We start from the raw sequence: 15410 nt of genomic DNA on the forward strand, positions 1-15410 counted from the left end.
ATTTCATTTTCACCCTCCAGAGATGTCCAAATCAAGTTCAAGGATGTAATGAATAATTGTTTTTATTACCTGTACCTTCCAAAGTTATTCAAACAGCGAATAAATTATATAGAGAAAGCGAGCAAAGAATATTTAACGTTATATTGTCAAAGAACAGTATGCCTGACTTAAGCTCTCTGAGTTTAAGCGCTTTCAAAAAACTCCCCTTATAATCAGTAAATCTGTATATACACTGTTTGATGAATAAATCTCTTACTTAAATCATACCTACATCTGCACTTTATTGTTTATGATGAGAGAAAACACTCAGTGAGCGCGCACTGAACAAAACTCCAGTGTTTCAGCGAGCCATTATGAAAAAAAATTGCAATTTCTTTGGATTTACAAATCCTTGGTAACTTTTGGGATAACGCAAGTGCACAACTGCATGGCATTTTTTTTATATTTTATTACAAATATCTTACATATTGTGCCTTTAAAAACAAAACCATGCACCTCCGAGGTACCCACAAGATCAGTCACATATTTTACGCTCACTTTCAGGGTAAACTGTACTGCTAAATGGACTGACAGGCATTTAAGGTAAACTAAAATAATATATTTGAATGTTATTTCTACTAAAACTAGCATTTCAAGTAGTAATTATCCTAACTAATTATATTTGTAATTATACAACTGAAATGAAAAAGCAGCAATTTAGTCCTTAAAATACATTCACTTGTATTATCAAGTAACATTATAGTGAAAATTATAATCAAGTACTTATCAAAATCAGCGTGAATGACAAAAAATTATTAAATCATGATGATTTATAATATACTTTAAAGTTAAGCTTTTAATTTGACAATATTACAAAGTACACTTTTTAAAAAGTGTATTCAAGTGTTCGTGAAACTGTACTGTATTTATGTACCTTTTCTTTTTTACAAGCAATGATTAGTTCTTTTTTTCTTTTCACTTTCTTTCATTTCCTTCCTTAGATCTATTTTCCCAGCTTTATTCCTCATTATTTTCTACTTCTGCTGCTTGTCTCATTCTTCTGTTCCTTCTTTTTGTCTTTCTTTCCTTCTGTCTTAGTAGTAGTAGTACCTCACTGTAGTAACACGCTGACAGTGATGTATCATGAAATCAGAGATCCTCTCTTTGATATCCAATTGTAAGTGGTCACAGGCGATACTTTATATCCAGAGTAAAATCTCGTCGGACCCCTAGTGATCAGATCACCTGAGACAGCTAATATCTGGGCCTAAGTGAAACAAACTAGCAGATCTACTCTTTAGCTTTCTGGGAGAGGGAAGGTGATGTGTGTGCTTGACAATGAGCTCACAAAAACAGATGAAGTATGTACCTGTGGTCCAAGAAGAGGAATTTCCACTCTAAACTGTGTCTGGAGGTGAATTCCTCATTGGGCTCCTCTACAGAACACATTTCCTGTCGAACAGAGGTTATAAACAAGAACGTTCTTACACTTCTAGCAGACAAAAAACGAAAACAGAAACCCAGTGACCTACTTCTCACACTGAGTGCTTTGCATGCTGGTCATTTATCAGTGTCTTCAAAAAACAAAGGCAAGTCTTGCACAGACATGTACAGTGTCTATCAGCACGCCCACACGCATACATTCAAACTGTGTCACGATGAACATGTACATAACAGATCTGAGTCAAGTTGTCACTGTCTGTCAGGCAAATATTAAAAGTCACAGGACCAATGAGAAAATGCCAAATCGGCTTTGGCTCTACCTACCTTGATAAACTGAGGCTTGGCTAACCTCACAGTTGCTATGAAACACACTCGGTCTTCAAACATGGGCCTCAGCGATCGCTGGATCACTCCCTCAAAGCCGTTACGTGTTGAGTTAGGCACTACAGAGGGAAAGAAAAGCAAATCTTCAAGAATGGAAGTGTTTACGGAGAAATGATAAACAATAAGCTTATTTTCTTTAGTCTAACACTAGGGGGCAGCACCTGCGAGGAAACATTCATTCAGATATAAGAAACTTTTTTTCTCTCTCTAAAACAGTCATTTTCTGCAGTGTTCATTTTAAGATATAGTTTGTCTTTGACAAAAAAGTTGAAAAGAATTACATTGTCAATATATTGTTCAATGACATATTCATTTTAGTCCATTTTACCCTCACTAATATTAATATTAATTGAAAATAAATTATGATCGTTATTCTTTGTATTATTTTATTTAAAGGAATTAAAAGTGACAGTGACCAAAAGTGATAGTAAACATTTATACCGGTATATAAAAAAATGTTTTAATAATGTTAAAAAAATGAAAACAAAACCAGTGAATTAGAATGATTTCTGAAGGAGCATAAATAATCTACAAAATTAGTATTAAAAAATGCATTTTCAAACGGACGAAAATGTATCAAACCATGACAAATGAAACTTTTTCCACCATTAAACGCTTATTAGTAAATTTTAAGCATTTAAAGGACGTATTAATCTGAACTCGTGTAATGGAATATAATGCATATCCTTATGTATCATCTATTTTAATTAAAGTGGTTTAATCGTCATCAGTCTTTTTCCATCTCATCTAATCTTTATTGTTGCTGAAATAATAATAATAATAAATCAAAACATTTCCTGTATTTATTTTATACATTATTATCATGTATATTATTCCATATTATTTAAAGCCGATGTTTAAAAACTCCCCCATCAACTGCTGTATGATTAAGTCTATTTGTAGGTCAATTCTCTGGAAAAGTGTAAACACAGTGGCTCTGTAGAGAAGAACATCAATCTGTCTGTTTGATCATTCCAACCAACGCTGGCTCCACCAATGGTGTGAGCTTGAGCTGGGAATATATATTTGTATAAACAAAGGCTGTTTGAAAACCATCATTCATTATTTTTACAATTAAGTTTACTGATGCCCGTCAAATTACACTTCACCTTAAGCCAAGAACGGTCAACTTTCCATCTCAAAATCTGGGTCAGAAGCCTGTTTCTCTGGCAAACTGGCTTTTCGCAACACTTCCTATTCAAATAATGATCCTTGCTCCATCTACTCTCACATAAGAAGCGCAAGCAATCAAGCACTTGGCTGCGTAATTCAATAAATGGATCCATATGAAAGACTCGGCTGATGCTGCAGGCACTAGTTCTGACACTCACCAGTGTTGAGGGACTTAAAGTTTCCGATGAACTTGACATACTCATAAACGGGCGGCTCTTTCGGGTCGATCGTGCCCCGGAGCATGTGGCAACAGAACTCTAACTGGTTCTTTGCTGCAGGGAAGCAAACAAAACAAAACAAAAACAAGAAAACAGCCTTAATGAGCTCCAGTCTAGTGATCTGTGCTCAAAGAAATGAGTCAATAACGGAGAGAGAGACAACAAGAAACCAATTTTATGGTCATGAGGTGAGGTGAAACATGTAAAGACAGCATGTATGAGTGATTCTTACTTTTTAGGTAGTCTGGGGTGAGGGTCTCTCCATCCAGCATTTGTGTGGACAGGGCTTTATACACCTCTGAGTGCTCACCCAGTGGAAGGAAATTCAACAGATTCTGATCTACAAGATCAGACTGAAAACACAACAACAGACATTGTCAGTATCATTCGTACTTACACAGTAAAGTCAAATCAGCCACTGTATTCATAACTGAATTGTGATACTGCTCATTTGCACATGGCTTTCGCTTAGTCAGCGGTCACTGACGCTCAATCCACACTTATTGAATATGAATTATATTCGGTTGCTTTGTAGCTGTAAAATGCTCCCAGTGTGGTTTGGTTAGGAGTTTAGGACCAGTTGTCCAGACAAATAGTAGCTTAGCAATATCATATTCATTTAGATTTAATATTTGCTTTAATATTTTTAGTAGCTGATGAATTTAGTGAACTTCTCACATGAAATGAATTTGAGGACGTTTCTGTCAAACTATTTTTCGGAAAGGTTTAGGTTGTTATGATTTCTTTTTTATTTCTACGCATTAAATCAATAGTGACAGTAAACCATTCAATTTTTCATTTTGCTAAGAGTCCTAAAAATGTTTCTACAAAAATATTAAGCTGCTCAATGGTTTTCGGCATTGAAAATAATAAAAAATGTTTCTTGAACATCAAAACGGCATATTAGAATGATTTGGAGTAATGGCTGCTGAAAAAAATCAACTTTGACATCTCAGGAATAATTTTTTTTTTAAATATATTAAAATAGAAACTTATTTTAAATTCTAATAATATTTCTCCAAATTACAGATAACTGATTTTACAGATTACAGATTAATAACAGATTTTTACTGTCATTTTGATTAAATGAATGCAGTGTGTTCATACTCACAGGGAGATGTTCTAATAAAGATGTGACACTTTCTGACACATAGATTATGTTTCCGTCCGTCATGATGGCCAAAAAGAAGCCATCTAGTGCCTAAAAAACAGAGCACATTAAGACTACATTTTTCTGCAGTTTTAGTGTTTACTGAATGAATACACATGAGTAGGGGGTTTAGGCAAGTGTGTATGCACCTCCAGCATCAGCTGTGTAAACTCCTCATTGCTAAGGAAGGGCGGCTTCCAGTCCTGACGGATTTCACTCGACTCAGACTGTGCGGCAATTTCTGAGGGAAAGAAAATACAAACTATGAGGTTTCAGTTTTGAATACAGGACAAAGAACTAAAACATACAAACTTTATTTCATCAGGTTAAATAAATGATATGTTATTAAATGTTTTATTAATTATAAATAAAGGGGTTTTATATTTTTTGGACATTTTAAATATTATCATTATTAATATATAACTTTTACCTTTTTAATATATTTGATCATTTTCTAATATTCTCATATGTATAGCACACACAACGCTTTTAGAAAATGCACCATCCACAAAAATGATGTCAAATGGAATCTGTCCAGAACCGTTCTTAATTTCTATTTTTAGGTTGTCTGTGCAATCTTTTCTGAAGGCTGTTTTACTAATAGTTGAAAGAGCTACCACTTCGTTGTCTACTATTGTCTTGTACATTTCAGAAATACCCACTCCTCTATGTTGAGTGAAAAAAGCAAGCTGTGGTGGAGGTTTACATGTCATCAGACAGCTCCTTCCTGGCTAGAATTCACTGATAGTTAATAGTCTGACTTGTGAAATCGACGCGTCTGACAGGAACGGTTCTTGACTCGTGAACGAGTCATTATCTGGCTCGGCTCGGTGTTCATCTTCAGTTCTCTCTTCACAGCAGTTCAGTCAGTGTACTGTTTGAGTAAATGAATTACTCCGGGATATTAGTTTGTTTTAACTCCGAGGGAGTGTCAGCCACAAACGATTCAGTTTGATTTGGTGAACTGGTTCAAGAAGATCTGGTTACATCGAGTGATTCGTTCGCGAACCGGATATCACAAACTACTTTGTTTTGAACCCTCTTTCACAACAGACACGGAAGAGAAGACAATGCTGAATAAAGTCATAGGTTTTGCTATTTTTTTTGACCAAAATTTATTTTAGATGCTTCAAAAAATTCTAACTGACCCTCTGATGTCACATGGACTACTTTGATGATGTTTTTCTTACATACACATTCAATGGAGGAACTGAGAGCTCTCGGACTACATCTAAAATATCTTAAACTGTGTTCCGAAGATAAAAGGAGGTCTCACGGCTTTGGAAAGACATGAGGGTGAGTTATTAATGACATAATTTTCATTTTTGGGTGAACTAACCCTGTAAGTCACAGAAACCATTATTGACTGAAAATATGAAAGAAACAATTAAATAAATAAATAGCATTTTCTCTGTAACTGTTTAGTTTTCTGTAGTATTTAAATGCATATTATTGGTTCAATTAAGTTAACCAAATTTTTTTTTTTTTGCAATGAAAATATTAAATTTACTTTGATTTTCTAAATAACTACTGCTTTAAACCGCATACCAAATTTGGTTGCAATTAATTGGTATGGCATTACAGCAACCTTTGTGCTTGCGCAGGAAGTCGATGCTCTTCTGCAGGATAGTAGACTTGTCCATCTTGCGGGTGTTGCCCGGCAACATGGTGCCCAGTTCCTTGATGAGCACATTGAACTGGTCTCGCCTTTTCTTCTCCGACTTGTTCCTAGAAACTCTGTAGGTGGTAAAATAAGAGGAGGAAAATTTCAGTGGAAATGAACTGACTTAAAAGATAACAATTTCATCTTCTTTCAGAAGTCTCAGTTAAGCACTAGAATACACGTCAACTCTTACTTATATCAAATTCAAAAAGTTTACTCATCAGAATGAGAATGGGAGGCTATCTCATCTGAGAAAAATCTAGCAATGCTAAGGGAAACCATTTCACGGTTCTGTAAATGTATACAGAAGATGGGGTTGAAGCTGTGCACTCAGGTTTAACTAGGTCACACTTAAGTTTCTATTCCCTGTGCAAAAACCACTTTAGATATGCAATATTAGTCTATACAATTCTCTGGTGTAATGAATCATGTTTAAACCACTCTTGCATGAGATATTGGAATAAAGGGTTGGCTCATAACAGGAGTTCAGCTCAATAAAAAAAAAATAAAAAAAAATAAAGGAATGTTAATGATTTCTGAATGGGAATTATTGAAATGTTTTGTTTGTCTAATCACCTTTTTGCTTTATCCTTCTCATCTTCTTCCATCAACCCATCAAAGATGCTGCTGTCATCCCTGAAAAGAGACCCATAGTAAAAGAGGTTAGACCAGCTTGACCCAGCTGTGTGACCAGTCAATTAAAAACAGATTCATTCCTCACCCACTCAAGTGTTTGTGATCTTAACAGCATTCAGCGTGCTAAAATCCTAATATCTGAGGGTGACCAGCTATTTAAAGGGATGTCTATTGAAAATGAATAATAAGGCATAAATACGATAGCTTTGTGAGAGGAACAGACCCAAGTTTAAATATTCGCTAATAGTTTATCTTCAGGGCAGTGTTATTTTAGTATCATTTAGATATTAAGTTTTTGTTAATATTTTTCAATTTAATAATTTTATTTTTAACTTTAAACAATTTTGTTGTGTATTTGTCATTTTTCTTCATTTTTATTTTTTGTAATTATTTAGTGTATCAATTTCAACTAAATAAGGAGAAATGCTGAAATAAAATCAATTGAATTTTTAGAATTCAAGTAACATTTATATAACTTTTGTTGTATGTTATGTTTGATTTTAAGCGACTTTTAATAAAGACATCCTAAAACCAATTCGAGCGAGCCTTGCCGAGACGAGTCGAGCACTTTAATCCAACTCTTCTGAAGAGATATGATGACTTTATATGATGAACATTTTTCATGTAAGCTCTCATTCACATTATAATTCTTATTCACATATATACCTCTTTGAAGCTGTTGGAATGAACTTTCAATGGCGGGAAAGAAAACTCTTCGGTTTCATGAACAATAAATCTTCTTTTGTGTTCCCAAGATAAACAAATGTTTTATGTGTGTGGAATGACATAAGAATCACTGAGTCAGACCTAAAGAACCAGAGCAGTCAGATTTATGAACTGCATCAACAGTGTTTCAATTCCAAAAAACAATTACCAGTAATTCCTAAATCAGATATTGTTGAAACATGAATTGACCTTTCTGTCAGTATTCATTGTAACAGTGGAAAGAGTGACTCAAACAATCTCCAACATTTTATGTTTCACTGAAGAAAAACAATCATACAGGTTTGGAACGACATAAGGGTGAGTAAATAACTGAGAAAATATAAAAATGACTAAACCAAGAAAATGTGCAAGCCTTTTCTTTTGACACCCCACAATATTTAATCATAATCAGGTCATGCAATAAATCATTAACTAAACCGGCAGTATGTCAGTGGTGGAGGTGGCAGTGAGAGGTGGATATAAAGGCCTGTAGGGGCGCTGTATGTGTCAGTATATATTTAGATAGATGCCCAGTGTTCTTTGACTCAGCTGCTTTGAGAGCACAAGACAAAACGCGAGACCAGCTGGTCATGGTAGTGGACCTGAAATCAGTTTGTAACAGTCGTGATTGGGGTTTGATTTCATGCCTGATGTCATAGCAGCTTCTCAAAGCAGTATGGGTTTGCTATGACATGAGGTCGAGTAAATGACCGTTTTCATTTCTGGATGATCTCTTTAAGGTCATCACAATTGCTCTGTCTTTTTCAGCCTTGAGATAATTGGTCTTTTGCACAGGGTGTACAAATGTGCGTCTGTCTCTGGAACCGCAGAGATCACAATGACCTTTCATTTAGTGCGTGCATATATGTGATGTGTGCACACGATTGAATGAGTGTTTTTGTGTGTGTGAGACGAGATGCAAGTCGACCGTATGAAGCGTGTATTTGCAAAGTTGCGAGATTAATGAGTGCAAACAACAGGCTGGGTAAATAAAACTGTGCATGTGGCTCTGCCACTGGGTGTCCATTACCACCATGTTTACATAAACAATTCAGAGCTTTCCTCAATCCATTTGCATCAAGGGTTGTGGGTGTGACTGTGTGTTTGCATAAGGAAGCACCCACTGCTCTAATAATGCCATATTATATGGTTGAGGTTATTGCCACATGTGGGAAAACTGCATTTTAAATAAAGAACGCAATACAAATAATATATAACATCTATTACGGAGTTTAAAAAAAAAACTACATTAACATAAAATGATTTGGCTGACAAACCAGATATTTATATCGGTTCTGTGAAATTCAAGGCCATCTGCTTGAAATGGTGGGCGGATACAAGGCGGTAAAATTAGATTTCATAATTTAATTAGGACAGTTAAAAAAAAAAAAAAAAAAGAGTCGGAAATTGTCATTATGGTTCATATTTCATAAATTTAATTTTGTCCTTCAAAAAAAAAATAGCTATTAGGCTTTAGTTTACACTAGTCTGGGATTTTTTTCTTTAATTTCACTTGTGCACATCAAGTCTTTATTTGATAAAAAATACATTAAAAACTAAAACAGTAATATATATATATAAAATCATTACAATTTTAAAATTTTAATTCGCTTTAAAATGTAATTTATTCCTGTGATGGAAAAGCTGAATTTTCAGCATCATTACTCCAGTCTTCAGAGTCACATTATCCTTCAGAAATCATTCTAATATGAATCTTTTTTAACAGGATTATTTGATAAATAGAAAATTCTAACAGCATACTTGAAATATAATTATTTTGTAACATTATAAATGTCTGACACCTTTGATCAACCTTTGATTGCTATTGCTAAAGGTATAAACATTAATTCTAGGGAGATTTTTATTGGACAAAAAACACCAATGAGTGCAAAAGATGAGTCATCAATATTTTGTCCATTTTTCTAGTAGATAAAGACTGTACATTATATATTAGATGCCAACTTTTAGGAGTACACTAGCAAACAGATACCAATTCATTAATCAAAAACAGAAAACATGACACATATTCCTTGAACATAACATGCATTTAGTACATTTTCCAGCCGTAGAGCCAGAATACCATTACGAATGCTTTGGTTGCATATTAAGCCTCACACTCAACTTTAAACATCATTCGCCTCCAAATGCGTCACTGCATCTGCCACTACAGCCTCGTGCATGACACGCTGCCAACATTAGAGCATGTGTATCGGCTTACGATGCCAAATCACCCCATTCCACACCTGTTTTTAAGCTTAAATTTGCTGCATAAAAGAACTCCACACAGTGACAGCATGCACATTAAAGTGAGAGGAGTACTGTAATTGTTTTAAAGACACAAACAAGTCAATTAGTCACTGCATAGTGCTGCATTTTCATTCTCACAATCTAACAGTCACCTGACTACTTCACAAATGACTCGTTTTGAAAATGCAGTTAATTTCAGTATACTTAAATGGTGCTCGTTTAAACAATACGTAGCAGACAGATCTGATGACCTACATTAATACCACAAAAACAATGCAGTGCTTGTGTATTAACATTTCACCATGCTCTCCCGACACACGCACATAGAGGATGTGGATGGCTGATCATTAACTTTAATAGTGTTTGTGTCGTGAGAGAGACATAGCGACTGTTTTTGTCACCGGTCCACTATCTTCCTGACTCCGGTAAGACAAACAAACCAACAGTACGAGCACAACAATGCAATAAAGATGTTTCAGAGGACAGTACTGATCCCCAAGCATACACAGAGGCACAACGTGTGCTGAATTAACCATGATGTTTATTATTAAATGTAAAGTTTGCTGAGGATTGTTAAAAAGAAGAGTATATCTTATAGAAAGGTATCAATTACTGGCATTGGTAAATATCAAAAGCCAATACTTGAAATAGAACCCAAAAAAGGAAATATTTTATATATATATAATATAATACCCTCATGAGGTTCCAAACCTGTACAACTTATTTTCTTATGTGGAACACAAAATAATATCTTTCCTGAAAAACAGCCCCATGTTTTTGACCATACAAGAAAAGTCCAATGTTGACTTTTGGACCCCAATTAATTTTACTTCATGGACAAATGAATTCAAACATTTGTCAAAATATCTTTTTATCTTTAAAATATCTTATGTCTGTAAGCAATGAATACGCAATTCTCAATAAATCTTAAGTGTCCCACTTTATCTGTATTCAATCTAATTGTAACTTTTATTCAAGAGTTTTTTAAGTAGCCCAGAACTGTTCAACACACATTTGACCTAGATTTGCTCAATGAAATGTTTATCAGTGAAACTCAGAGATGTGGACTTGAGACTCCTGACTTCAACTCAAGTCACAATGTTGACGTCTTTTTGCTTGGCAACCATTATATTTAAGACTAACATTTGCCAGTTTTGACAATTAGTTTTAAATACTGAACTTCCCCCAAGTTGCTGTCAGACAGTATTTGGAAAGAGTCAAATATGTGCGGGGGGGGGGGGGGGGGGGGGGATGGGGGGGCGGGGAATCAGATATGACATTTTCCAAACATCATTAACTACATCAGACATCCAAAAGAACATAGTCAATGTCTGAACAAACAAGAAAAGATGTGTGATAACTTCATAATGCTGGAATGTACAGCAACGAGCCCAATGGATATTTAGCAAGTAATGCTGAGACTAAATTTTGAGGATTTAGCTAAATTTAATCTCATATGTGTTTAGCTCCACTGACATTGTTTTATTTGCACATATTAAGATTTGAGCATATTTTAATACTTAAACCTGACATGAAACAAAATAATTTTCCATCTTAACTAAGAATTAATGCTAGTTAAAACCAAAGAGCCTTGACTAACAAACAGTCCCGAAATCAGGTGGAAATGTAGACATAAAGGTTAAAATGGCTATGTTGACATTAACAAAGGTAATTAAGATGATAGATGTCAGTGCATGGTGTCTAAATGTATCCGTTTTCACTTTGGCTTAACTGTACAGCAGGTAAGACCAGTCTCATCCCTTCAGGAGGCGAGGATGAGCGTGCATTATTGCTTAGCACATTATATTAAAAAAGTAATTACAAACTTGGTTTGAACTTCAACTAAAAGTGCTATTATGAAAATTAAAGATTTACCATCATCAAAAAAAGTATTAAGAGTTCAAATGAGGCACGTTTTTGTATCTTTCTCAGTTTTATATATATATATATATATATATATATATATAAATATATATATATATATATATATTTAATATAGACACTAGTAGATGAGAAAAGAAAAACAAGTACTTCTAACCCCACATCAGAGGTATGGAGCTTCACTCACATGCAGACTTTTTTTTTTTTACTCAAATCAATACAAACGGTCCTTTGTAAAAAACACAGAAGTTATTCTGACAACACAAAGAATGCAATGCAGCATAAAGTACTGCAAAACAGTACTATAAGGGACATTCAGAAAGTTTTACAAATAAAAATGACATTGAAATGCATTAGAAATCGGCCTTTGTTCTGTCTAGCTATGTTGGACTGTGTCCTAAAGGGCCACGTAGAGCTCATGCACATGAGAAGATGTGCAGCTATTAAAAAAGATAAAGAATTCACTGAATAAGGTAAGAGAATACAGACTGTGCAAGCACCATATGGTCCCTGTTTCCGACCGTAGGTGCCATCTCCAGTTACTTCACCTAGAAACCTTTGAGAGAGGAAAATGGAGCTGCTAACTCTATTCAGCGTGGTAATAATCCAGAGATTAGCATGAAAAAATTCCACACAATGGCCCAAGCTCACTGTCACTCAACAGGCCAGACCAGTCAGAGAGCAGCCGGGTGCACTGAGGCTGGCCAGAGTGGACATGCTTCATGTCATTCCATTCACTGCAGTCACTACAGCAACTGGCCATGGGTGTGTTACATTTGCATGTTAAAGGGAAGGAAAGCTGTTTACGAACATAGATATTAAAAGGGTTTTTCCTACATTGAAAATTTTTTTGCGGCCGCCAAAATGATTTTTTGTCCCGCCAAAGTCTTATTTGATCTGTAATTGGGTTTTGTGAGTGAAGCAGGCTACTGACGGAGTGACGTGACGGGCACTCTCCGTCTTCAGTTATGTCTTTTCTCTCTCCCTCACATCAAAATCAGCTGATCCCAGGGTCGTCGCTAGTGGGGTGAACATTGGTGACGATTATAGGGGCACACGGCTGAGAGGGTGCCCCTGGCGATCTCAACCGTCTGGCTGAGGCCAGCCTAAAAAGATGCTCAGGACAGTTGACAGGCCACTGCTGCTTGTGGTCACAAAAGCTTACCATTTTCACGTGTTGTTAAACCTTGCCACTTGTCGATTTAAACATTAAAAATAGTTTAAAGCATTCAAACACAATACGCGGAAAAGCTGAACTGAGAAGCTGTTACTCGCGCGCTGTGTTCGTTGCGCACGCGGAGAGAGAGCCGCGTATAGCGGACAGCAACACTGAACCGAGCTCTCCTTTGTGAAGTTCTCCACAAACTTCCTCCTGCACCTGAACGAACAACTACAAATCGCAGTTTAAACAAACAGAAAAGTATGTGAAAGAGCCCAATTCAGCACTGAGGTGTTCTGGTGTTCAGAGTAGAGGTCTTCACAGTGCACCCGAGACCCGTCGACCCGGGACCTGTACGGGTTCGGGTCAATATTTTAAATGATCAGCCGGGTCCGGTCCGAATCTATTACCTCGGGTCCCGGGTCTGTTTAACATTGTGTGTAATACCCGTGCGATCGGAGTCATCGGACTCTGAGAACACACACTGCTTGTGTTTCTTGTAACTTGCAATTTGTAAAATTAGGAAAAGTGTAAGCCAAAAAAAAGAAAGAAAAAAAGCGATCTCTCTCTCTGGCGTTAGAAGCAGAGTGCACAGACTCAGAGTTAATGGAAGGGCACGGATGGTAATAATGCTTGCAGACTTCATACACATATTTAATATATTTCAAATCAGCAACAAGATCTGAGGTGAACTGTCACATGAATGTTTTCGATGATGCTCAGATTACGTTAAAAAGCATATTTCAGGTTGATCCAGCTAGCACGCATGTGCAGTCTCGAGCCTGTGTCATGTTTCTATGGCAACCAGTGAGGGACAAACCGCGCTTTACATTTTCTACCATTTTTTTAATAAAATAAATGAACCGTTTAATCTTAAAGTTTTAGTGGTCAGATTCAGATTCGATGCAGAGCAGAGAGCACAGAGATCAGATGATAGCAAATAAATAACATCAGCGGCCATGGCATTGCAAGAGCGATCGTTATTATAGTTCAAAAGGGCAAACAGTCTTATTATGCGAGTTAACTCGAGTCAGAATGTACATGTGCGCAGTCGCTACTGTGACATCAAGTTGACTTTTGAAGCTGAAATAATGAGTGGATTAAGCTCGGACTTGAAATAACGAGAGGAATAAGATGGATAACTTTCTTGTCAGAGGATTTTAATGCATCACAGACAGTCAGGTACAAGGAATAGAGACTACGGCTCCTTAAAATAGGTTAGAAAAAAAGTTTTAGAAAAAAGTTTTTTTTTTTTTTCGCAACAGGTTTATTGACTTGTAATAGCAATTTAAGGTGGAATATGTGACAAACGGGTCCAGTCGGGTCTGTGTCTTCCCGGCGGGTTCGGGTCCAGCTTTTGAAATAATAGACGGGTCCGGGTCGGTTCGGTGTAGTACATTACGGGTCTCTTTCGGGTTCGGATTTTTGGACCCGTGAAGACCTCTAGTTCAGAGACCATGCAGAGAGAGGCGTCTCAAAACACTTTGAACACAGAATTTGCCTTATTTTGCTCTTGTACCGTCAAATACAAATACCGTCAAATTCATACCGACTTGGAAAGTATGTTCGAAAAAAACTGTCGGTTATGTCTTAAGTGAAAGTAAAAAGTTTAGAAAAAAAATTTATTTGACAATTATTATATTGGATGGATTCATTGTCTCTTAAGTGACCGCGCCTAATTTAGCTTTATAGCTGCTGTAATGTTAATCCAAGAAAATGAAAGAAAGAAAATCACACACTGCTCTTGACTGAATTACTTTGTAGTTTTAACAAGAATCAATGCACAGTCAAACCAGCAATTATTCAGACACCAGATATATTTTTTTTTACTAGTAGGTGCAGGACACTATAATACATTTATGCATGTGAGTATAGCAAAATAAAGTGAACTGTGACATATTATACGCAAACATTCTTCATACAGTGGACCACTAGTGAAATTGATTAATAATAATAATAATAATAATAATAATAATAAAATTGGGACCAAAAATTATTCAGCACCATAATAAAAAAAAAACAAATTCTATACAGTTATGAGGTGTTTTGTGTGTGTGTGTGTGTTGACAAATTTTTCACGATGTCCTAACAGCCAGGATTCCCACACAACACATCCGCTAAAGTCTGATTTGTGAATTAATGACTCCTTTGAGCCGATTCATTATAATGAACTGTTAAAGCAATTGGTCTGCCCGTCAGTGTCTGAATCGGTGTATAACAAATCATTACTTCTTAGAAGAACATACACATCTGAAATGAGAAAGTAAGTGTGCTTACCCCATTTAGCAAGAGTGTTAAGTAAAATTTAGCCTTAATAATCCACAGTATGTATAGGCCTATGACAATGTGTAGTAAATTACCTATAAAATAATTTAGTTTAAAGTTAGACTGGAGTGAGATGAAACTAGATCTGTTGCTAGCTCGCTGCTAATTTTATTAAATTTGATATGGTGAAAAAATACACTATTACACCTTTTAATGTTACGTTTTTAATTGATATGATTATAATAAAATAATTATCAGGTCTATCAAAAAAGGATTTTATCTTTCTTAACTATGAAAGCCAGTCGTGGAAAAATCACAGCTTTTTTTACAAAGAGGGCAAGAAAAGATGACAGTGATCGTTTTTTCATGAATAGGATGAAAAAAAAACTGTTTCTTTGTATTTGTTTTAAATTTAACATTTATTATCAATATTGGACTTGCGGATCATGTGGGTAACTAGGGTACTCTTTGCTGTGTGTGGATGACCATGTCGGTCAGCCACCACCG

The 15410-nt window shown here is 35.7% G+C and overlaps 1 protein-coding gene across 2 annotated transcripts in view; it reads right to left on the reverse strand.

The window, feature by feature from the left end:
- The window catches only part of LOC132092546 (circadian locomoter output cycles protein kaput-like), a 56618-nt gene that overhangs the window by 8370 nt on the left and 32838 nt on the right, over positions 1 to 15410 (reverse strand). For both annotated transcript variants that reach the window (XM_059498827.1, XM_059498828.1), the window contains 8 exons: positions 6587 to 6646; positions 5936 to 6084; positions 4497 to 4588; positions 4309 to 4398; positions 3430 to 3550; positions 3138 to 3251; positions 1747 to 1865; positions 1349 to 1431 (listed from right to left, as the gene is read on the reverse strand). In XM_059498827.1, the coding sequence (XP_059354810.1) occupies positions 1349 to 1431; positions 1747 to 1865; positions 3138 to 3251; positions 3430 to 3550; positions 4309 to 4398; positions 4497 to 4588; positions 5936 to 6084; positions 6587 to 6646 (828 nt within the window). The remainder of the gene's footprint in view (positions 1 to 1348; positions 1432 to 1746; positions 1866 to 3137; positions 3252 to 3429; positions 3551 to 4308; positions 4399 to 4496; positions 4589 to 5935; positions 6085 to 6586; positions 6647 to 15410) is intronic.

This window comes from Carassius carassius, chromosome 18 (genome assembly GCF_963082965.1).
Source record: "Carassius carassius chromosome 18, fCarCar2.1, whole genome shotgun sequence".
NCBI lineage: Eukaryota > Metazoa > Chordata > Actinopteri > Cypriniformes > Cyprinidae > Carassius > Carassius carassius.